We start from the raw sequence: 25,000 nt of genomic DNA on the forward strand, positions 1-25,000 counted from the left end.
GGAGGTGATATGCTTTGGGACAGTCTTTTTTGTCACACATGACGAGTTCACCCCCATCTCCGCACTGAAAGCAATTATCTTCGTGCATCTGCTTCTGCTCCGTTTTTATCTTCCGTTTCTTCTGTTTCAGCTTTGCGTTCTTTGCCTTCTCTTCATTTGCTGTTGCGCACGCCGTCTGAACAGGTAGAGGGAAAAGCCGAAAAGAATGTTAATAAAGGACAATTTAAAAAATTTTTTTTTAAAAAAAAAGAGTCGCAACTCTCTTAAGTTGGCCCTGCAAAGTAGGCCGGGCGGAGGAGAACCAATGCTATGTAGGACAGAACTACTTGAATTGTATCATCTATGCAGGGGTGGGGAACTACTGCCCCTTTATGATCTGTGGACTTCCACTCCCAGAATTTTATGCTGGCTCAGGAATTCTGGGAGTGGAAGTCCACCCATCATAAAGGGGCCGTAATTCCCCACCCCTGATCTATTGTAAAACAGTCTTGCGGATCTGAAGGTGCTTCCTTTTTCTTTCCCATTATTATCTCCATTTGAATTAGGCTGTCTGAACGTTCCCTGCAACTTGTTTCTTGGAATGGACTCAAGCCCCTCTTAACTGGACACTGCCTTGCTAGCGGCTCTTTCTCCTGTTTTGAGGCCATTCCCTTTACCCTGCTTGAGCCCTGATGTCTGAAAACGAAAGCTTCTAGCCAAGAAAATGTGGAGTTCAGATGAACACCCAACAGTCTCCGTCAAGCCCTAAATGAAGATGGGGATTCTACACAGATAGTCCTTGACTCACGACCTCAGTTCAGCCCCAGATTTCTGTCGCTAAGCGAGAAGGGGGTTAAGTGAGCGTTGGCTCATTTTGCAACGTTTCTTGCCACAGTTCTTCAAGTGAATCTGGCTTCCCCACTGACTTTGCTTGTCAGAGGGACGTGAAAAGTGATGATGACACGACTCAGGGACACTGCGACGGTCATAAATATTTATTTATTTATTTATTTATTTATTTGTTTTTATAAACCGCCCTTCTCCTGAGGGACTCGGGGCGGTGTACAGAATAAGGTAGGCATACAGAATGAACAATAGTGAAAACAAACAATAGTAAAATACAAACTGGGACCCCAGATTAGAGCTATCAGGCCAGGCCGGACTGCTGGAACAGATAAGTTTTTAATTCGCGCCGGAAGGTGCGGAGGTCGGGGGCCATCCGGATTTCGGTTGGTAAGCTGTTCCAGAGGGCTGGCGCACCCACTGAGAATGCCCTCCCCCTGGGGGCCACCAGCCGACATTCCTTGAGCGGTGGCACCCTGAGGAGGCCCTCTCTGTGGGAGCGCACAGGACGGTGGGGTGCTGACATTGGCAGAAGGTGCTCCCGTAGGTAGTCCGGACCCATGCCATGTAGGGCTTTGTAAGTCATTGTTAGCACCTTGAACTTCACACGGAAGGCAACTGGAAGCCAGTGCAGTGCACGGAGGAGAGGTGTGATATGGGAGTATCGGGAGGCTCCCAAGAGTGTCCGTGCCGCTGCACTTTGCACCAGTTGAAGCTTCTGAGTGGATCTCAAGGGCAGCCCCATGTAGAGAGCGTTACAGTAGTATGAGCCAGTAATTTTGATCACGTGACCCTGGGGATGCTGCAACGGTCGAAAGCCTGAAAAATGATCACAGGTCACCTTGTTCAGTGCTGTTATAACTTCGAATGGTCACTAAACAAACTGTCATAAGTTGAGGACTATCTGTAATGAGAGGAAAGTCCTGGTTTGGACTGATGAGCACAAGCAGAGAGAGAACGTGTCTGTGTGTTTGATATTCCATCTATCTGTGGTTTTTGCCCTAGAGGGTATTCCCCACTTGTGTGACTAACCTTTGGCCTCACTCCTAGGAATCCACTGCAATTTTCTGCTCCACAGTGGCACTCTGTTCTGCCATTGCCCAGACAATCCAAATTATAGTTAAATGTTAACTCCATCCCTGTAAATTCAAGAGAATTAGTTTAATACTTAGCAAAGTACGTTAGAGATACTTTTCGTTTTTTTGCTTCAGAAAAGAGTGATATACCAGCTTAATTAAAGTATTAAAAAGTATTAAAAAATGTGACTGCCATCTTCATTGTCAGCGAAAAATCTTGTTCTTATCAAAATGACCCAGTGGCTAGCAGAATTAGTAAGGAATCTCTCCTTTCTTTCTCCTTTTTAGCATCTCTTTCTCTGGTTTTCCCATCCCAAATCCAATCTAAACATCTGGCTGGCTGTGCAGCAAGCCATAATATGTAACCCTATTGGGAGAGGTCATAGTTGAAATCCATCGGCGTGTCTAAACCGGAAAACTTTTTGAGCAATAAAAGCTGGCAAGTACCATCTTTCAATTTGACTGTTCATTTCAATTTGGCTTTGCTTGCATAAACAAGCATACTTATTCCAGAGGAAGAAAATCTGGGTTCTTTTGGATCTGACCAAAGCTGTTAAGAGATCAAGCTCTCTCCATACATTAGGACATTGCTAACTGAATCTTCTTATCACCTCGAGAGTTTTCCATTTGAGGTCACTGAATTGAGTCTTTTGAGTGCAGGGTGGGACTAGAAGACCTCCAAGGCCCCTTCTCACCCAGTTACAGCCTACTATGTTTTTTGCTTTCTCTTTCATCAAGTACAAGCTTTTCTCATTTGCTTTATTTGCCCTGGGAAAGAGTTCATTTTTCCATCCAGTCCCAGGAGCAGAGTCAGTATGGACAAAAGGACAAAGGCTTAAACTACATACAGAGATGTTTTTCCAAAATGTTTATCAAGAGGCTGTGAATGAATCACAACAACAACAAGAGAAAGAACTAAGAGGCAGCGTAAAACCTGAAAGCAAAAGACTTAAGAGAATATCCCTATCCAGGTCAAATTGAGGGAAAAGAACTGGAAGGAATCCAGGAGCACCAAGCATAGAAATGACATTTAGGTCACATGCTGCCTGCATTCTTGGGTGAGAGGAGGAGGAGGAGGAGGTGGTAGGACACAATCCAGAGACTGATGGTAGTATTGTTGACCCGGAATTAGGGGACAGTATAGGAAATATGAAGGGACGCGGTGGCTCAGTGGGTTAGGACGCTGAGCTTGTCGATCAGAAGGTGGGCAGTTTGGCGGGTCGAATCCCGAGTGCCGTGTAGCAGAGTGAGCGCCTGTTACTCGTCCCAGCTTCTGCCAACCTAGCAGTTCAAAAGCACGTAAAAATGCAAGTAGAAAAATAGGGACCACTGCGGTGGGAAGGTAACAGCGCTCCGTGTGCCTTTGGGGTCTAGTCATGCCGGCCATATGACCACGGAGACGTCCTCGGACAAGCACTGGCTCTTCGGCTTTGAAACGGAGATGAGCACCGGCCCCTAGAGTCAGAAACGACTAGCACGCATGTGCGGGGGAACCTTTACCTTTTACCTTATAGGAAATATAATTTATTTTATTTTTTTTATTTTAATCCCATTTATATCCCGCCCTTCTCCAAAGACTCAGGGCGGCTTACAATTTAAGCACAAACCAATGTGCTTAGCAGTAGCCTTCATTCTATGTATATGCCTGCTTATTAGGGCTTTCGCCCCCCCCCCCCCCAAGCGGCATTATTACAAAGTCAGCTTAATTGCCCCCAACAATCTGGGTCCTCATTTTACCTACCTCGGAAGGATGGAAGGCTGAGTCAACCTTGAGCCTGGTGGGATGCGAACCTGCACTAATTGCAGGCAGCTGGTGTTACTTAAGGAGGCATGAGGACCCAGATTGTTGGGGGCAATTAAGCTGACTTTGTAATAATGCCGCTGGGGTGTGTGTGAAAGCCCTAATAAGCAGGCATATACATAGAATGAAGGCTACTGCTAAGCTTGTAAGCCGCCCTGAGTCTTTGGAGAAGGGCGGGATATAAATGGAATTAAAATAAAATAAATAAATAAAATAAATTAGCCCACTGCTCCACCAAGGCTCTAATTTGGGAATGTGCAGATGGCCCTACCGTCTTTGGGCTCTTGCAAAGTCCTGGATGCAGGGTCATGAAAGGCCAGTAAGGAAAATACCCAATGTCCTAACCCACCCAAGAACATACCATATCTTTAGGGAAACACCCAAAAGGGAACGTGTTTGTTACTTCTGCTCTCTTATCTACAGTATGCCAGACTTACTAGGTGAAATCTTTATTGTATGCCTGTCAGCTTTGCTGCATGGCTTGCTTATGTAACCAGAAAGAATAAATACAAGGATTTCTTGTCTTTCCAGGCTGCTCTCATTTAGAGGAGCCCGTCTTTTTGTTCAGCTGAATAAAAACGTAAAGCTTTGAAGGTAACTTCTGGTTCCCTGTATTTTTTTTACCAGCAAAACCTCAGAACCTGCATATCAGTATTATGGGAGTTATACAAAATAAAGGACAGTCCCAAAAGTGCTTTTCCAAACGGCAACTGGACTTTTTTTCCCCCCTTGAAGATGGTTTGCTTCTCATCCAAGAAGCTTCTTCAGCTCTGAAGTGGAAGGTCTTCAAAAAAAAAAAAGAAAAGAAAAGAAAAGAGAAAAGAAAAGAAAAGAAAAAAGGAAATAAAATCCAGTTGCCTTTTGAAAAAGCACTTTCGGGACAACCATGACCTGGATGACTGACAATCTCCATGGAGAAAACAAAGGACTCTTAGAAGAGGTCAAAATATCCCCACTCACTTTCAAAGGCAACGGGAATGTCCAGAAGAGCATTTACCTGCAGGAATGTCACCCAAAGCAAAGAGTCCCACCCGGACGTCTCCGTTGACTGTCCACTTCTGGGTTTCACAGTTGGGGTTGCAGCTGTGGTTCATGAAGCGAGAGTAGTTTCCCTTTGGTCCAGCATCTATTATGCGGTCCTTGAATAAAACAAAAGGATGCAGTAATGAACACGACATCTATTAAAGAATGAATGGTTTAAACTAGGGATCCCCAACCGTGGCAACCTTTAAGACCTGTGGACAACTCCCAGAATTCCCCAGCCAGCATGGCTGAGGAATTCTGGGAGTTGAAGTCCACAAGTCACAAAAGGGCCAAGTCTGAAGACCCCTGCCCTAGGGTGATGGACTGTCAACCTGGCCTGGAATTGGAAGAAGGGATGAACCAACTGTTAAGGGAGCAGTTCCCAACATAACCTGTGAAAGAAGAAAACGTGAGGAAAGAAACTTGAAGTAACCTTGTCTTGGTTTTGTTTGATCCAAGATGGGATAAAGAGACAGACTTTTAAGGCAACCTGCTAGGACTAGGTCCTTATTTCTTGACTTGCCTATTTCTAAGCGATGACCCAGGTTTAGCACCATGCTGAATGAGCATTCATCGTTGGCTCAAGATAGAATTTGGGCTGAAAAGAGGCAACATTTCCTTTAGCACAGGAGTCTCCAAACTTGGTAACTTTTAAGACTTGTGGACTTCAACTCCCGGAATTCTTTAATTTAAAGTTGCCAAGTCTGCAGACTCCTGCTGTAGCATCAAGCCTAATAACTGGTGGTTTAAGGAAATGGGGCAGAAGGACTGAGATTCAGAGGACGCTCTTTGCTGATGCCCATTTTCTCCCATTTCAACTCTCCCCTTCCCCCCTCTGTTACACTTCATATAACGCAGTAGCCATTCTTGCACCTCGGTCTGAATGAAATGTTCCTGGTTTTTATTCCCTTGTGGTTCTCATGTACAAAACCTAGAACTCAGAACAGCCGTAGGAGCAATCAACTAATGGAACAGCTTGCCGCCAGAAGTTGTGGGTGCTCCATCACTGGACAGCCATTTATTTGAAATGGTACAGGGTCTCCTGCTGAACTAGAAGACCTCTAAGGCACCTTCCAACTCTAATTGTCCTATGTTCTAAACCTCTTTTCTGTTTTCATAGTCCCTGCAGGCAGGTTATAAAGTGACCAGCTGGATACGTTTGGAATGCTTGATAATCTAACTGGTGGAGTTTTCCTGGTGGATTTTACATGCAGACTGGCATTATGACAGGTGTCAAAACCGTAACACTTTTGATGCTGGGATGGCACACAAGCATGCACGGACGCACGCACATGCACACACAGAGGGTTTCCTTTTACCTTTGTAACAGTTAACATATAAAAATTGGTCATGTTGTTCTCATGGGCACGCTTAATTCGCAATCTGCATTCTTCCTCGTCAATTAATTCACCAACATATTCATTCACAAATTCACCCTAAAAAGAAAAGTCAAAAGAGAAACGGACTTATAAATGGGAGCATTGTACTACAGAGCAGTGTTTCTCAAACTAGGCCACTTTAAGATTCGTATGGACGTCAACTCCCAGAATTCTCCAGCTAGCTGAAACTGGGGAATTCTGGGAATCGCGGCCCAGGTTGTTGTTGTTAGCTGCAAAGTCGTGTCCGACCCCTGGTGACCCCATGGACAACGTTCCTCCAGGCCTTCCTGTCCTCTACCATCTTCTGGAGTCCATTTAGGCTCATGCCTACTGCTTCAGTGACTCCATCCAGCCACCTCATTCTCTGTCGTCCCCTCCTTCTCTTGCCCTCAACCTTTCCCAGCATTAGGCTCTTCTCCAGTGAGTCCTTCCTTCTCATTAGGTGGCCAAAGTCTTTGAGTTTTAGCTTCAGGATCTGGCCTTCTAAAGAGCAGTCAGGGTTGATCTCCTCTAGGACTGACCAGTTTGATCGCCTTGCAGTCCAAGGGACTCGCAGGAGTCTTCTCTAGCACCATAGTTCAAAGGCCTCAATTCTTTTGCGCTCAGCCTTTTTATGGTCCAACTTTCACTGCCATACATTGCAACTGGGAAGACCATAGCCTTGACTATAGGTTGAGAAATACTAATACTATACAGCATAGACATTGAAAAGAAACTCTTGTTAGAAAACAGCCAGCATGGTAAAGCATTTACAGATTCACAAAGCAATTTTCTTTATTGGCATAAAAAGTTCTGACAGCAAAGGCTTCTGAGATTATCTCAAGCCTAAGGAGTTCTTTGCCAAGAAGAAAGCAAGAAGTTATGCCTCATTCTACTGTAATATATTTGCTCCCAATGAAACTAATGGTAAGAAAATTATTCTATGCAGTTCTGGGCTGGGTAAGTTAGCAACTAGTTCCAAGAAAATGTCGCAAGCTAGAAGATGCAAATTTGTGGAATCCCAAGGTAGAAAATGTAGAATCCAACTAATACTGGCTTCTTTCTAATATACTGTATATTCTCACCAGCCTCTCAATCACCTCTCTTGGCTTTTTTTCAGACACTGGGGACCCCCAAGTTTGAAAGAACTTGTATCGAAACCTCGAATTACAGCTTTCCTCTGACCCTCGGACCAAAGAAAATAGGAAATACACAACAATAGCAAAAATATGCCATTAGGTAACCAAGAAATTGTGAGGAAAACTAGTTTGGAAACTAAGACGGTGCATGAATTGGTAAGCGATCGCTCCTTCCTGGAAACCAAATTACCTAAATTTTGTCATGGAAATATTTTAAGTAGTTAAAAGCCTATTGCAGACATTAAGAAAAGAAAAGGCTGGCGTTCCGTTGTTTCGGTTATTCATCAGCATTAGAAGACACTAGAAGACGGAGTATGGCACTCAAAGGAAAGGGCAAAGAAGGAATTTTATAAGATTTCATTTTGTGTGGATAGTTCCAAGCGTTTTTGTGGGTTTGCTTAACTGGTTTTTCACAACAAAAATTCTGGCGAAATAAGGCACCTCCTTAGTAGAATATTGGGGGGGGGGAAATGAAAGCATACAGATTGTTGGGGGCAATAAGCTGACTTTGTAATAATGCCGCTTGGGGTGTGTGTGTGTGAAAGCCCTAATAAGCAGGCATATACATAGAATGAAGGCTACTGCTAAGCTTGTAAGCCACCCTGAGTCTTCGGAGAAGGGCGGGATATAAATGGAATTAAAATAAAATAAAATAAAAAATATACCTTCGGGTTTTTTTTTCAGTTTTGTATTTTTTTTCTTTACTTGAATGAATTTTTAATGACCAACCTCATCTATTGTTGTCATTGTCCTAAAGCCCCACAAAGAATTAATTGCATTGAAGTTAATAACAAATGAATTCCACATTCTAAGAATCCAGCTAAACTTTCCAAGTGATGCTTAGCTGTGTGTGTTTCTCTTATTTTATGTGGAACGTGAGAAGTGTCATAAGGCAGCATTTTTTCCCTTTCATTCTGGTTTTTTTTTTTATAATTTTCCTTCCTTCATTTGATTTTTTAAAGAATAAAAGGAATAGGTAACCCACTGAAAAACCAAGCAAGTGTCCGGCTACCTTTTTAATGGTCCGTTTGGTCCGCAGGCCCCAGCCGCGTCGATCGGTTTTTATAATTTCTGCTTCTGGATAGAGTCTTTTGGTAAAACACTGATTCTGGCAGCGCTCTCCTGCGGGGCAAACGTGAGGATGACATTCATACTGCAGCATTCGATTTAAGCACTCTGACTCCAGGCCACAAGGGTTCTCGTCCGTTGGCTTACAGTTACACCGAGGGATTTCGGACAAGTCTGCAACTTGGATCTGGACTTTTCCGACCACTTTGTTGGACTGTGGGGTACAGAATGAAGGGCACAGGCAGAGCATCAGTTCACAGATATAGTGGCATCACCATCGTTCGATGATGAAAGCCTGAATAAAGCTCTTCACTGAGAAACATCGTGACTTATTCATTTATTAATCAACCAATCAATGTTACATTCCACCCTAATTATAAAGACACTCAACAGCTCGTAAAAAGGAAGCCAGCAGACTAGCAGTCCTTGGCTTACAACAGTTCGTTTAGTGACCATTCAAACTTACAACAGAACTGAAAAAAAGGACTTATGACTGTTTTTTCAGACTTTCACTGTGGCAGCATCCCCCGTGGTCATGTGATTGAAATTCAGATGCTTGGCAACTCATATTTATGACGGTTGCAGTGTCCCAAAGTCATGCGATCCCCTTTTACGATCTTCTGACAAGCCAAGCCAGATTCACTTAACAATTTAAGAACTGCAGTGATTCACTTAACAATCGTGGCAAGAAAGGTTGAAAAAAACTGCAGTGATTCACTTAACAACGGTCTCACTTAGCAACAGAAATGTTGGCTTCAACTCTGGTCGTAAGTTGAGGACTACTTGTCAGTAATGACATAAATGCAACTAAAAACCCAAACACAATATGTGGCATCAAGACAAAAAGCTCTCTGGAAAAGCTCTGATTTTACTTTTTTTTGGAAGGCAGATAGTGCTTAATGAATTAAAGCAATATTAAAGCAATGTTTTTTTTTCCCAATTTTGGATGCAGATAATAAAGCATCTGCTCTTTACACCCAAAATGTTTCAAGGTAAATCTCTTTTGCTGCTTTTGATGTATGCCGATTGGTGTACATTCAAAGTGACAATAAAGTTATCATCATCATCATCATCATCATCATCATCATCATAATGGAAAATATTTTGGCCAGAACACTGCTTTTAGTTAGAATATTCCAAGTGATGTATCAGATGTCTTCTTAGATGCCTGTGAAACTTCTTTTGTGGAGCCCAGCCATCAAATCAATATTGTACATTTACCTTTGATGAGAATATTTGTAGCTCAGGGTTGACATTGGGGGGGGGGGTCCCTTGGTGCTCTCTGAGCATGCTTGTTTTCTTGCAGACGTTTCGTTACCCGCTCTAGGTAATCAGTAGCCCTGATGATGTAACCTAGCTTGGGTAATGAAACGTCTGCAAGAAAACAGCCAAGCTCAGAGAGGACCAAGGATGCCTCACATTTACCTTTTGATGACAACTTTTGCAAGCACAATCAAAGATCTTATGAGAGTAGAGGACTCCGTGGTAAGATGAGCAAAAGAAAGCTCAAGATACTAACTTCCAGTTTCAAAGCAGATCCAGAATTTTCCAAACAAACAAGCCAAAATTCTACCTATGCATATAGAAAAATAAAAAAACGTTCACATTGAAGAAGTTAACAAAACTAAAAACCCACACATAGGCTGCTTCGCACGCGTACATGCACACACCTGAACTACACAAGGGACTCACTTTTATGTGTTTATAGGGAGGTGGTTTTCTGGAATTCCTCTCAATCTCAAGTGCTTCTTTACTTTCTCTTTGTGCTTTAAGTTCCTGGAAGCGTTTTGCTGCTTCTTCAAGTGCTGTATGAGTTTTTCCCAAAGCAAGAAAAAAGCTGGCATTAGCAACTATTCAAAGACCTGCGAAAACTCATTTAAAGAATTAGGTAGTGTCTGGGCCTGGCCTCTAATTAAAAGCTGTGAGTTTAGTGACACACTTGTGACGGAATGTATGGATGACCTGGAATGAAGACAGGAGGAAACGGTGCCTAGGAAACCGTCAGATAAGAGAGGCAGCAGCCTGCAGTCCCTCAGTGGTCAGAAGGAGATATTTAGGGAAGACCCACCCTAAATAAAATAAAATAAATAAATAAATAATGGGCCAAGTAGGAGGTGGGAAATTTCTGCCTTCAGGCTTGCAAGATTGATGTGAGTCCCTTCCATGTACAGCAGACAGGAAACACAACAAGCTGAACTAATTCTACTTTATTGTAAGACTGAAGGGGTCTTTTGTTGCTCTCGGAAACCTGGTTGTTTGCTTGCAGACCTTTCATTACCCAAACTAGGTAACATCATCAGTGCTACTGTAAGACTACATTGACAGAAAATAATAATAATAATAAGAACAGCAGCAGCAGCAGCAGCAGCAACAACAACCTCCAAGGCCACTTCCAACTTTATTATTAATATAATAAAACTTTTATTCATAAAACATGAAACTCAGTCAACTGAACAATCTGAGTGTTCAGTTGACTGAGTTTCATGTTTTATGAATAAAAGTTTTATAATAATAATAATAATAAAGTTGGAAGGGACCTTGGAGGTCATCTAGTCCAACCCCCTGCTCAGGCAGGAAACCCTATACCATTTCAGACAAATGGCTGTCCAGTCTCTTCTTAAAAACTTCCAGTGTTGGAGCATTCACAGCTTCTGGAGGCAGGCAGTTCCACTGGTTAATTGTTCTGACTGTCAGGAAGTTTCTCCTTAGTTCTAGGTTGCTTCTCTCCTTGATTAGTTTTCATCCGTTGCTTCTTGTCCTGCCTTCAGGTGCTTTGGAGAATAGCTTGACTCCCTCTTCTTTGTGACAGCCCCTGAGATACTGGAAGACTGCTATCATGTCACCACTGGTCCTTCTCTTCATTAAACTAGACTTACCCAATTCCAGCAACCGTTCTTCATACGTTTTAGCCTCCAGTCCCCCTGATCATCTTTGTTGCTCTCCTCTGTATTCTCCAGAGTCTCAATGTCTTTTTTACATTGTGGTGACCAAAACTGGATGCTGTATTCCAAGTGTGGAATCTTGTCAGTCTGAAGGCCCAAACTTCCAGCTTCACTTTTAATTACTTGTTTCATTATTATTATTTTTCCTCTGGTCCTGCCAGCTCCTGCCTCTCCTGTCTGATTGTTTCCTGGCAGCATCTCCTCCTCTCTTTCTTCAAGGTCATTTCATTACCACACCAAACCTTGTGTCAACTTGATTCTCACATTATCTTTTGTGGGTTATTCACTCACATTAACCTTTGTGTGTTATTCACTCGTAAGGCATGAGAATTTCTCCTAAAATATTTCTGGGCTCATAAGAGATCCTTTTCTGTTGGTCAGACTAACTTGGCTCAGTGGAAGCTGAGTATTTGTTACTCATCTTATATCAGCTTTAAATGTTAATTAAATGGAATAGCTCTACATAACTTTGTGTTCATACGCTAGTTTTAAAAGGCAAGAATGTTTGTTCTTCACATAAAACAGCACGGAGATAAAAGAAGGATGAATGGTCTTTTCTACAATTATGTCTATTTTCCTCTGTGATGACTTTTGGGGAAAAAACAACCACCGTTTTTTTCTTTAAATCAGTACTCCTATAATCATTTTGTTTCTTTCAACTGAAATTGAAAATCCTTGCAGAAATGATATTATGTACAGTCCGACGTGCAGAATAGAAGCATTTTAAATGGAATTAAGTGGAGTTTAATTGACTAAATGGTGTTTTAATTTCAAGACACCCTTTCCCTATTCAGGACGATGGAGACCAAAAAATGTGGAGCCCTAGTCGTGAAGTCAGTAGAAATCATTTAAAGTTACCTTTCTTGAAAGTCTTGTTAATATTAGTTTGCCCTTCAGCAAAGCTTTTATCTCCTTCAACGTAGGGGAATACTCGGCCCTGGTGCACCCAGTAGTAGTCATGTGAACCAAAGAAAAATACTGGGAAGTCCCCAACGTCATGTTTGAGGCCCTGGATGTTGAGAGGAACAGATCTGGGATTGCATATCTCAGCTGGCCACCACCTAGGAGAAGGAGGGGTGGGTAGAGGGAGGGGTAGAAGGAGAGAACAATCGGTAAAGAGAGCAGTTGGTCTAGATCACTGGTGGCGAACCTAGGGCACAGGTGCCAGAGGCGGCACTCAGAGCCCTCCCTGTGGGCACCCGTGCCATGCCTCGGAGGTGGCAACTGTCCCTCTTCAACCAGCTGCCCCCCACAAGTGTCCCTCCCCACGAGCGACATTGAGGTGACCACACCCACCCAATCTTCCATGACCGCCACAGCCACCGAGTAGACCACGCCCACCTGGCACCCAGTGATAAATAAGTGGGTTTTGGGTTGCAGTTTGGGCACTCGGTCTCTAAAAGTTTCGCCATCACTGGTCTAGATTTCAGTCCTCAAGCCAATTCTCATAGACAAGTTTACTTGAATACAGTCATACTCAATTATTCCCCCCACCAGTTATCAATCTGAATGTATGAATGCATGAAACTCAAGTTAGCCTTACTGAGGTCCTCCTTCAAAAGATGGAACCTAAAATAAGTGCCCTCTGTGAATACAAACAGGATTACTGCTCAGCTTTACTAAGAAGTTAAAAGAAGCTAAAAGAAGCGAGCGACCCGCAAGAAACTCGGAAGTTACAGACCCTCGGCCAGGAATGAGACAACTCACCATGGGACAACTTGCTGGAGGACCATTCAACCATTCAATTTAATTATTTAAAGTAATGTGAGAAATTAATTTTCATTTTTGTCATTTGCATTTCACTTTGTCCATCCTTCTGCGTGCTTTCTTTAATGCTTCTATGCCACCCTTTCTTTGATATTGGTGTGTAACTCTCGTCCTGCAGCGAGTCGTCCCACGGCAACTGGGCTGCGGCGAGTTGTCCTGCAGTGAGTTGGCTGTGGCACATTGTCACAGACTCCTCCTCAGCCTACTTAGTTATGTGAAGCATGAAGCATCTATGGCAGGGGTCTTCAAACTTGGCCCTTTTATGACTTGTGGACTTCAACTCCCAGAATTCCTCAGCCAGGCACGCTGTAAATAAAAGGGCCAAGTTTGAAGACCCCTGATCTATGGTATTCACAGGGTCTAACTACAATTTGAGAAACCTCAAGTTTCCCCCCCCCCCAGATGAAAAAATCTGGCTATTCACAAATGCAAATCCAGTACAGGTACTCCTTGACGTACGACACAATTGAGCCCAGAATTTATGTTGCTAAGTGAGAAATGTGTTAAGTGCCCCATTTTACGACCTTTCTTACCATACTTGTTAAGTGAATCACTGCAATTGTTAAGTAACACGGTTGTTATCTGGCTTCCCCCTTGACTTTTGCTTGTCAGAAGATCGCACAAGATCACAGGTCCCCGGGACACTGCGACCGTCGTAAAAATGAACTGATTGTCAAGCATCTGAATGTAAATCACATGACCCTGGGGATGCTGCAGCGGTCATAAGTGTAAAAAATGGTCATAAGCCACTTTTTTCAGTGCCGATGTAAGTTCGGTCACTAAACGAACTGTTGTAAGTTGAGGACAACCTGTAGTTCATTTAGTGACTATTCAAAATTTCAGTGGCACTGAAAAAATGACTCCTGACCTGTGCTCACACAATTGTTGCCACATTCCTATGATCATGTGATCAAAATCTGGGCACTTGGCCAACTAGCGTGTAGTTACGAGGTTTGCAGCATCCCCGGGTCGTATGGTCGCCACTTGCAACCTTCCCAACTGACTTCTGACCAGCAAAGTCAATGGGGGTACCCAGATTCACTTAACTGTATGGTTCATTTAATAAGGGCAGTGATTTGGTTAACGACTGTGACCAAAAAAAAAAAACCCTTGGTTATTAAAAAAAAAACCTTTGGATACAATATAGAATTAGAGAAATGGCAAAATCTTTGGGAAAGAAATTATAAATTGACTGGCAACTTCTTATAAACAAAACGTATATAAAATGTTTTACATATGGCACTTACCACCTCCTAGATTAGCAAAAATGTTTAAAAATATGTCTAGTAAATGTTGGAAATGGAATAAAAAAATCTGGCACATATAATATCATCTGTGGTGGACTTGTGTAAAGCAAAAAAAAAAAAAGGTGGGCAAAAATACACACTTGGCTAGAAAAGATGTTAGGAAAACAGGTTGATTTTAAACCTGAACTCTTCTTATTAGGTATAATAATACCAGAAAAATTTGATAAGCGAAGTGTATATCTAACACTGTATGTACTAACAGTAGCGAGCATTGTATTTGCTCAGCACTGGAAGAATGAAGAAAAGCCACTAGACAAAGAGATAATCAAGAAGAAATTGGACTGTGCTGAAATGGACAGAGTTACACTGAGTATCAAAGAGAAAGAAGATACAGAATATTTTCAAACATGGAATTTATTTTATCAATGGTTGGAAAAAAGGGGGTAGAGACTAAGAATGTAACTTGTATTATTAAGCAAACAAATTAAAACCCAGACAACACGATGTTCATTAAGCCCTAATCAAATGTAATAATAGAAAATCAATGAAATTTCTTGTTAAAAAATAAAGAAGAGGTTATCTGCTAACTAACCACCTTGCTCAGCAATGGAAATTCTAGTCCCTGTTGTGGTCATAAGTCAAGGACTACCTGTAAAGTTATGTTGACCATGTTTTCTGGGAAAAGAAATAAAGGACAATTCTAAAAAAGAGGGCAAATCTGAAAGTGGTTCGTAAGGATAAAAAAAAGTTTATATTTATAACTTTGCTTTAAAAAGGAAAATGGAAGAGCAAAACCAATTCAAAAAATGTTCACAAAAAACACATATTCTAATAAAAAAATATCTAAAACAGTGTTCAGCGCAATTTTCATTTTTGCTGATATGAACGTCAAAGACTGTACATTCAGTGGCACCGTTTAGGGTATATAAAAGTTAAATTAAAATCAAAATTAAAATCAAAGGTGAATCTTTGAAAACTAAATAAACAAGTCTAAAGGCAAGGTTTCTGAAATCAAAGATCCAGAGTTAAAATATTAGTCTGATGACAACAAACTATTGTTCGTTGGCTTTAAAGGTACCTGTAATTTCCAAGCTTGACCCAAACAATCTGCTTGTATCGCAACTTTTTGCCAGCTTTGCAATCGTTGCAGTTCCAGGAGCCATCTGGCATCTCTATGTTAAGACATTCCGGGTGGAAGGATGCAGGACAAGATTCACAGCACAACAGCTTCCCACCTTTAAATCAACAACAGTGCTCACTTTATAGTTAAAGGAAACAAGTAGGGCACACAGCTCTGCAGATTTTTTTTAAAAAATGCATTGTGCATGGGATTTGCCATGTCATATAAATAAGAGTAGCAAAATGAAAGGATCTGGTCAGACTTACAATGCTGGATTTAAAGCACTTATTTTGCTGGTATAAAATCAGTCAAACCAACTTCCTAGATGAAGAACTTAAATGGATAGATCTCGTTCTGTTTTGTTCGTTTGGATTGTACAGTTACACGGACACATCTTTTCAAAACGCTGGTATTTAAATATGATAAACAGTTCAGGGAATTGATTTTCCCCAACAGTCTAGACATAAATTCTCTTTTAAATCTGCATTGTCATGACCTGATCCCTTAGCAATCAGTTAGTGCATGTAAAAATCAGCCTATAGGTTGATCAATATTATTCTGTTTTAAAAATCAGCAAAACAAATTCAAAAATTTTAGGATTCCAAATTACTCTTGTCCCTTCAAAATGAAGCATTGTAATAATAATGTTATTATCTATACAGCCTGAGCTGATAAAAGTATTACCAATCTTTTAAACTATGATGTTATGTATTTCCTTCCTGGCATATACAATAGTCTGTTTTTGTTTGTTTTTTCCAGATCTGAGCATAGTATATGCTGGTGTATCTGCATCAATTTGAACATTAAGCATTGTGATCTTCAAACCAGTATTGTAAACAAACCACAGTTGAGAGATCAGGTATTTTACTTCTGTGCCAAGTTCAAATAATTTTTGAAGCAAGAAGGGAATTTCACTTGTTAAAAGGCTGAAAACTGAAAAAATGGAGCTACAGCCATCTAGTGATTTTCTTTCAGTCAATAAATAACTTCATTAGATCTAAAAATGTAGAGCATTTAACACTTGAAGGGAATCCTCCCAATAATTTAGAAGGCACCATTTAACCTTTTTTTTAAAAAAAAGTATCAAAGTAATTTAATTATTTTCTGCAAATCGGTCAGAAAATTTTGTCCACCTATAGACTTTAAAATCTGTACTTTGCACCGATTGTTATAAAGCTTTACAGGTTTCTTAAAACAACAAAATCATTACTATATTTCCTCTGCCATGAAATGAAACGAAAGTCAAAAATGTTTGGATCGCCATTATCATTCCAAAATCCCAAAATCAATTTTAGAAGTATAAAAGTTATTTCAGAGGAAATACAGCCCCAATCATTGTAACAATACCCAAACAGCAGAATGCCAAAAGATATGAAAACCAAGCAAAGACAAATGAAACCACACAAACTTTCAATGCTAAGCAAGGATACTTGGCTTTTATAATGCTTTAGTAAGATTTTCTGCAACTATGAAAGAGGGCTCAAAATAATTGATTGTCTCTTGCTGTGAGAGACAGACTCTTCTAAATATGCCAGCATGATAAGTCACATGCTGTATAAAACATTCAAGAGTCAATAAAATCTTCCCAAACTTGGCAGACTGAAAAACTCTTTAATTTGGACAAGGCTCCGAGTGTAGGCAGTCCGTAGGGAGCTGCAGGAGCAGGCCCACCATCCATTTTCACAGGGGATGCCATTTTACTATCTACTTGCATTAAGTGGAAGGGAAGACAAAGACGTCAAATGGATCAAAGAAGCACACTCCCACTGTCCATAGGTTTTACATACATAGAACGTGTCCAAACAGTTCCAAAACTATGCTATCCTCTTGTGTGTGATCAATTTGTTTAAAAAGAAACCCTAATGTTGGCCAGAATCAGATAGCTTATTATTTTGGTGGAACCTGAAATATTGGGCGTCCCCTTCCCAACTGTGAACCTGTAGAGATTAAAATATGAAGACTTGCAATAAGTAACAGTCAATCCCTTTCACACACACAATTCTATACTATTAGTCAATGACACTATGGGACCAGATTTATTTAAGCCTTCTTCCTATTAATAGCTATCACTCGGTAATTAAAGCATTATATAAAGGCTTCCAAAGAGTTGTGTAAAAAAAGGCCCTTCAGACATTATTCTATCGCTGGGTGATGGTGCAGCTACTCAGCTCTATGTAATTGTGATTATTTGGCTTGTTTGTTTTCATTTACTTTAACCCTAAGTTTACTGACCTGTTTTAAGAGGCTCAGAGCCCTCTGCAACTGAGGGCCACAGAAAAAAAAAATAAGTAACCTAAATAAACGGTTGAGGAATACTTCTGTTGGAAGCGTGCTTCCAGGCAGTGATGGAAGAAGGGAAATAGTTAATGTCTGTTATTCTATTAGATGAAAATGGAGGAGGCTAAAAGCAATCCAGCTATTTAAAGTACAGTAAAGCAGAGCTCTCCAAACTTGACCACTTTAAAACTTCTGGATTTCATCTCCCAGAGTTTTCCAGCCAGCATGGCTAGCTGGGGAATTCTGGGAGTTGAAGTCCATAAGTGGCTAAGTTTGGAGACCTCTACAATTCAGCGTTTAAAGGTCTTTTATACCTAGAAGAGGCAGAATATCTTACATACGGCAGGACCTAAAGTCAACCTTCCTTCTGCGAAGAAAGCCAACTGATACATGAGAAAGCTATCCAGTCAACAGCTAGCTATATAAACTGGAATGCCAAGGCTGCACAATTAGTCTGGGGTCACCGATTCACACATCTGGAAGTTCCAGGCAGCCTACTCTTAGCCATAAAGAATCTGAATAAGACCCAAATGGACAAAAGCTCCTTTAGTGTGGTTAACAGACACGATAGATCTAAACTACGAGAAAGAATCCCTGCCGATATATAGTTTTGCCTCAGGATTTATGAAAGTCTGCTGGATTGGCTAATCATGCACAAGTCAGTGCTTGAGTGGAATTCAGTAATTATTTTAAGCCCCTTTGGAAGTTTTCGGCCAACATGAATACACGTTCAAAATAAGCAATGAGTGAAGTTTAATAAAGTGCAACGAGGAAGTGCTAGATGAGCATACAAAGCTTTGATTTAGTTGTTTTTTTTTAAAAAAAAGCAAACAAAAAAGAAAGGAAAAGCAAGAAAGGTGAAAGAAAATTAAAGAGAGAGAGAGAAAGAAAGAAAGAAGCTATTTTGGTTACCTTTCTCACATTTCTTTTTGGAAGCTGACGAGGAAGGAGGAATCATAGGTAATTTCATCAACTCAGCACGATTTGATTCATTCAGTAGATAGTGAGATTTATTGGCATATGAACTGAACAGGGGGTCTGAATGATCCTGCACTATCAGCCCTATACGAAACAAACAGAAAGAAATGAGTTGCAATGAAACTACCCATGATTCCATAAGGAGGAAAACGAAATAAAAACCAAATGAATAACCTACTATATGCATATTTCACGGGTGCTTTTATGTCAGGAAAAGGAAAGGTGATGCGATGAAGGAAAAGAAAAAGTGAAAGAAAAAAAATTTTTTTTTCTATCTCTAAGAGGTTGTCACACTGAAGGAGGTAGCATCCATGCCTATGTACAAAAGAGTGGAAATAAGCACTAGATCTGAAACTGGATTTTACTTGTGCTCCTTTTTAAATCTTCAATAAAAAAAGCATTTATGAGACTATCTCTACTTTTTCCTCCCCCTCCCCCCCCCACAAACATATTAAAGCTAACTGTGAAACTGGTGCTTAGGGACCAGAAACTTAAAAATCACATGCTGGCTGTTGTTTGAGCTCTAGAAATGTTAGAACATTATTTTGGCAGTGGATACTATTACCTGCAGCTTATTTATACCTTTTGTTGATAAATCACTGATATACCTATATATTATTTACTTTGGAGAGATACCAGTTTGGTGAGATTCATAGATTTTCTTGCAGTCCTTAGAGGGAAACGAACACCTGACTGAGGCCCTGCAATGTTTATTGCAACATACCCTCTCCTTACAGTGAAAAGGATGATAGTGCAGGATTGGCTGGTTATAACATTAGGGAGCTAACAAGATCTGATAAATGCAAATTCTCCCCACAGTGCATCCCAAACCCTTTATCTTAGACTCTCATTAGCTTAAGAATTCTCTCCGGTCAGTTAATAAGTAGAAATGGCACAGGTTCTTTTGCACTCCATTTTTTAATTAATTTCTGGGACTTGTCTTTTCTTTTGTTTTAACACATCTCTTCTTTTCACGTCTAACAATAACTTATGGTCAACGATCTGAGTTATCTTAGCTTTCTGCGTCTCCAAAACGTTCTTCTGCTTTCTTGCTTTCCTTCAGAAAAATTCGAAATACACTCAAGAAAAAGGTCCCAGATTCCATGCCTAGTAGGAAAATCATGATGCCCGTAAGCACTATCTTGCATTTAAAACAAACAAACAAAAAAAAAACACCTAACAATCTATTTGCTGAAATACTAAGTTTGCGAAAATCCAAAATTCTGAACAGAAGAACTTGGATAGAAATTTGCAGGGATTGGGCAATAATGCTGATACAGCCTTCAGTACATTCTTCTGCCAATCATTGCTAACAGAATCCCTTTTTCCTGATCCTCTATGGCGGCGGTTGCCAACCTTTTCTATACCCCGCACCCTAGAACGCTTCTGATATATTCTAATACCCCTTACAAAAGTAACACCTGGTTTTCACACACCCCTGGAATATCGTCTCACACGCCAGTTGGGAACCCCTGGTCTATGGTTTCCCAATGGAAATGAAATGTGAAATTGAACTCCTTCATAAAAATACTGCATTCTGCTTATAACTGGGGAGTAGAAATGCCGACCTTAAGTCTGATCTCTACTATTTTTGAGCAATGTCAAGCTTTGGGGGGAACTAAAGCTCTTTAAAGATCAAACAGGAAACTAACAAATTAGCCAGAGGAGAATTAAAATCAAATTTAATCCATTTAGAACATTTCTTCCCTGCTTCTTTTTCATGAACGTAGTATCAGCCTTCTTCAACTCAATGTCTTCCAAACAATGTCTTCCCAATTACCATAGCTGAAAATTTTGGGGTGGGGGGAAAAATCCCGACATAGCTAAAGGGTGGCAGGATAGGAAAGGCAGATACAAACCATGCAGTTCAACTGACTCAAAAGAATCTACCTTGGGATTGTTAGCTCATTTGTATAAGCTTAACTCAGTCAACTTTGTTTATTTGTGTGTGTGTGTGTGTGTGTGTGTGTGTGTGTGTGTGTGTGTGTAGAAAGGGAGAGGGAGTGAGAGAAAGGGAGTCCATATGACTGTGGAGCAGGAAGGGTGTTTATGTGCACGCATGTATGTGAATGAGAAAAGAGCACACATGGAGGAAAGGGGAAGAGAGATCATTAGTACACAGAATTACACCCCAACCTTTCTTCCTGAAGGCTTGTTAATTTGTCCACCATTATAAGGCTGCAATGCTTTGCCCAGAAAGCTTCCCAAGATACTATTGAGCTTTGCAGCGGGAATTCTTGTTTGCTGAGTTCAAAAGTCATTATACTGTTGTAGACTTTTAAGTGATCTTAAATTTAAATAAATCTGAAATGTATCATCTTTAGACTTGGATTTTTAAAGCTATCTATGTGTGAGTGTAGACTCCAAGCATTTGGGAACACCTTGCCCCATTAAGGAATTTCATCGGTGCCCCAGTAGGTGTTCCAGAGCAAACATTTTCTAGATCCTCTTTTGGATGGCCTTTGGAGGTTTAGTGTTAGGTTGTCAAAACACAAAACAAAACAAAAACCCAAACCAGATTTTTTTGAATACAATTTTATATTTTATTTCAAAAGAAAACTTTTTAAATTATTAATTTAAACACAACCCATACTGAATGAAATTATCTGAACTTCTGGCATGGCATGGGCTGTATCAAATAATTTTAAAAAGTTATTTTCTTTTTCTAAAAGAGCAATACTAGTCCTCAAGAAATGCAGGGCTACATTGGGGAGATCAAATTACGAGAAAGTACTGTTTCCACAGTAACACCTATATCAAGGAATTACAGCTGAGAGCACCCTTCTTTGAGCAAATTATTTTTTTTAAAAAAAGTCCCATTTTAATTTGTCTTCCGCTTCCTCCATGTATTTGTTTTTTTTTAAAGATGACTTGTTTTAATTTCATATTTTAACCAGTTTGGAAAATACTTTTTAAGGTTCAATTTTTTTTAAAAAAAAAGTTATGTACTATTACATCGACTTGCCCTTGTGTGCATTTTACAGAACCTCTTAAACAAAATGTGTGTCAAAGTGCTTGTCCGTAAAGAATATATATAGTTCCTTTGTGTCTGCAGGGTGGACGGGACTCCCGAGCATGTCACAATATCCACTTTGAACGAATCCATCTTTCTGACCATACTGACATTCTGTGTTGCTGTAGCAACCAGAGTTCCTGCTGCCTGAGCAGATTAATACCTTTCCATTCCCAACAACGCTTTTCAAAAATGGCTGGTGAGCATCATGATGACAATTGCAAACTGTTTTTAAGCAACAAGTGGAAATCAACGAGCTCTATCTTTCTGACCCCCAGTGTAGCAGCAAAACTAATTTTATGAACTTGGGGCTATTGATTTTAAATAAAAGGGGAAAATATTTCAGGGTGGGTGTTTTATGAAGGAGATATGGAGAGAAAGGCTGTACAGCAAAAGTTCCATGCATGGGAAGACAGCTCGTATTTTTTTTGGAGGTGTGGGGGGGGACTAACTTGCTGTCTCCACAGCAAAGGCCAACAGACATGCAGGAATCTCTCCATGCAGGGTGATAAATTCATGTCCATCATATAAGCTGCTTGGCAGCATTATGAACCAGGATGCCAAGATATTGCTACAGAATAGAATTAGCAAAAACCAGAAATGTGTGTAGCAGTAGTCCTCGACTTATGACCACAATCAGGACTGGAACATCCCACACTAAACAATGCGGTTGTTAGATGAGTTGCATCTGATTTCAGGACCTTGTTTGCCAGGGTGAATTCCATGGTTATTCAGCCAGTCTAGTTTTCTGTATTGACTTTGTTTGTTGGTAGGCCATAAATGGCTATCCTGTGACTCAGAGGTATGGCAGCCATCGTAAATCCATGCCAGTTCCAAAGGCCTGAATTGTGATCAAGCTGTGATGGTTTTAAGTTTGAGGACTGGTTGTTAGTAATTTTTTCCAGCAGCATTATAATTTGAAGGGTCATCAACAGCACTAGCAGTAACACTTAGACTTATATACTGCTTCACAGTTCTTGACAGCCCTCTCTAAGTGGTTTACAGAGTCAGCCTGTTGCCCCCAACAATCTGGGTCCTCATTTTACCAACCTCGGAAAGATGGAAGGCTGAGTCAACCTTGAGCTGGTGAGATTCGAACTGCTGGCAATTAGAATACCGCATTTCAACCACTGCACCACCTGTGCTGCTAAACAAATGGTCGTAAGTCAAGGACTAACTGTTCTGGCTTTTAGCTAATGAGGTATTGCTTGCTGAAATCTATTCTAGGTGTGCATAATCTTGAGTAGATTTCAGGAATTTCATTCTCCATGATCAGAAGCATCAGAACCATCTGGCCTAAGCTGGAAAAAAAAACTTAAAAATATAATCTAATGCATTTTCACAAGACAGTAGCCTTCTCTGGATTTCAGGAATAATTGCCAAGCCAAGGCTAGGGCAATAAGCTGAAGAGCATTCAGTTGTACTTGTGTAAACAATGTTGTGGAATCGAAATTTCACTGGCTTTAACTGAAACTAAAGTTCCAAACAATAGAATAATTGCAACTACAACACTGCTCTTATTGAAAACTTAAAACCAGTTTTGTTGTTGTTAGCTGCGAAGTCGTGTCCGACTCATCACGACCCTATGGACAACATTCCTCCAGGCCTTCCTGTCTTCTACCATCTTCTGGAGTCCATTTAAGCTCACGCCTACTGCTTCTGTGACTCCATCCAGCCACCTCATTCTCTGTCGTCCCCTTCTTCTATTGCCCTCGATCTTTCCCAGCATTAGGCTCTTCTCCAGTGAGTCCTTCCTTCTCATTAGGTGGCCAAAGTATTTGAGTTTTAGCTTCAGGATCTGGCCTTCTAAAGAGCAGTCAGGATTGATCTCCTCTAGGACTGACCAGTTTGATCGCCTTGCAGTCCAAGGGACTCGCAGGAGTCTTCTCCAGCACTATAGTTCAAAGGCCTCAATTCTTTGGCGCTCAGCCTTTCTTATGGTCCAGCTTTCACTGCCATACATTGCAACTGAGAAGACCAGTTTAGTAACTACTTAAAAGCTTTAACTACTTAAAAGTTTATTCATTTTCCTTGCTAAATTTAAATCTTAGTGGTCTGGCCCATTTTTCTATAATTCCTAAAAAAAAATTAAAAATCTACTTCCAAGTATAAAACTGAAATCATCATTAAAGTAGGAAGGAAAAGCACCTAAAAGCAATCTAAACTTTGGATAATAATAATAACTAAAAGAACATAATCCCCAGATTTCTCCCTACATACAGTAGTGGCTAAAATTGTGGAAACCTTTCGGAAAAAGTGTATTTTTGAGATTTGATGGCTAATAACACCACTTTTTTTGGAGTAGTACCATAAAATTATATATCAATGGAAAGATAATTTAATCAAGAATGTAATGCAACAAAGTTTGATCAATGATCTGTACTGTATTCTATGAAACGTTATAGCCAAATAACCAGAAAAAGGAAGCACAACTTGCTTAGGTTGATCTCAGGTAGCTTTCCTTCATCTGATTGTAGCCAATGAGTGTTTAGAGAGCCAATCAGGTTGTCATCTTGTTTTGGCAATGATCCAATCAGATCACAGTAGGATTCAGTTATTGATGTCATGTATTGAAGCTGAGAGGAGGACACTTGTCAGTGTGTTATGTGATCGCTATCGAGTTGGTCGGGTTTTTTTGTGTTCTTTCATTGAGTGAGCTTGTTAAAGTAATGGTGCAAAGAGTTGACTAGTCGCCCAGAAAGCGATGCAAAATAGTATTATTAAGTGAACAAGGCTACAGTTAAAAAGAAATTAGAAGAAAAATTGGTGGAAACTTAACCAAAGGCGGCATTTCTAACTGTACACTTTTCCCCAAAGGTTTCCACAATTTGGGCCGCTACTGTATGTGAAGGATTCAAACGACAATAATATTGGTTTAAAAATCTATGCCAAAGCCCTGAAAGAGATATAAACTGATTGATTGATTGTATGCCATCAAGTAACTGTCTTTCTTAATAACTACATACATACAGTTTCCCCTTGAAGTACCGTATAAAAGAAAAATCAACAGACTATCCTCTCTTTAAATGGTGCTTTTCGTATAATTCAGATTCACCACTCTAAAAAAATTTCTCTCTAACCTTTTTAGACATTATTCTTCTGCAAAGCGTTTATTTAATGCAACAAGAACTCTGTCTACTGGTTTCTGCCTGGAACTGCAACTGCTATATTTCTTCTCATGTATCTGGCAATAACCTCCTGCCCCAATAGATTTTTATCATCTGCATACATTTTCTCTTTAAACTTGAACCTATCTTTCCTGTTCTGCACACATGATGGTCAAAAGTATTATTCATGTACCTGTGGCTTTTACTGATGATGATTGAATATAACAAGTGCAAATCCCCTGAAACCCTGTAGTTGCCTGCA

The 25,000-nt window shown here is 40.4% G+C and overlaps 1 protein-coding gene across 2 annotated transcripts in view; it reads right to left on the reverse strand.

Annotated features, from left to right (window-relative positions):
- Positions 1-25,000, reverse strand: part of NSD3 (nuclear receptor binding SET domain protein 3) — a gene marked incomplete at its 3' end in the record, with an annotated part of 87,246 nt that overhangs the window by 10,354 nt on the left and 51,892 nt on the right. The window contains exons 15-23 of one of the 2 annotated variants that reach the window (XM_083368438.1): positions 18,562-18,702; positions 15,322-15,478; positions 12,088-12,290; positions 9,980-10,092; positions 8,232-8,501; positions 6,042-6,158; positions 4,697-4,838; positions 1,855-1,961; positions 1-175 (exon numbers count right to left, since the gene is read on the reverse strand). The exon at positions 1-175 is cut by the window's left edge and continues 30 nt beyond it. In XM_083368438.1, coding sequence (XP_083224564.1) covers positions 1-175; positions 1,855-1,961; positions 4,697-4,838; positions 6,042-6,158; positions 8,232-8,501; positions 9,980-10,092; positions 12,088-12,290; positions 15,322-15,478; positions 18,562-18,702 — 1,425 coding nt within the window. Of the gene's footprint in view, positions 176-1,854; positions 1,962-4,696; positions 4,839-6,041; positions 6,159-8,231; positions 8,502-9,979; positions 10,093-12,087; positions 12,291-15,321; positions 15,479-18,552; positions 18,703-25,000 lie in introns of both variants that reach the window. The other variant, XM_083368437.1, reaches the window with a different exon arrangement.

The sequence above is a fragment of the Vipera ursinii genome, assembly GCF_947247035.1.
Source record: "Vipera ursinii genome assembly, chromosome: 8".
Taxonomy (NCBI): Eukaryota; Metazoa; Chordata; class Lepidosauria; order Squamata; family Viperidae; genus Vipera; species Vipera ursinii.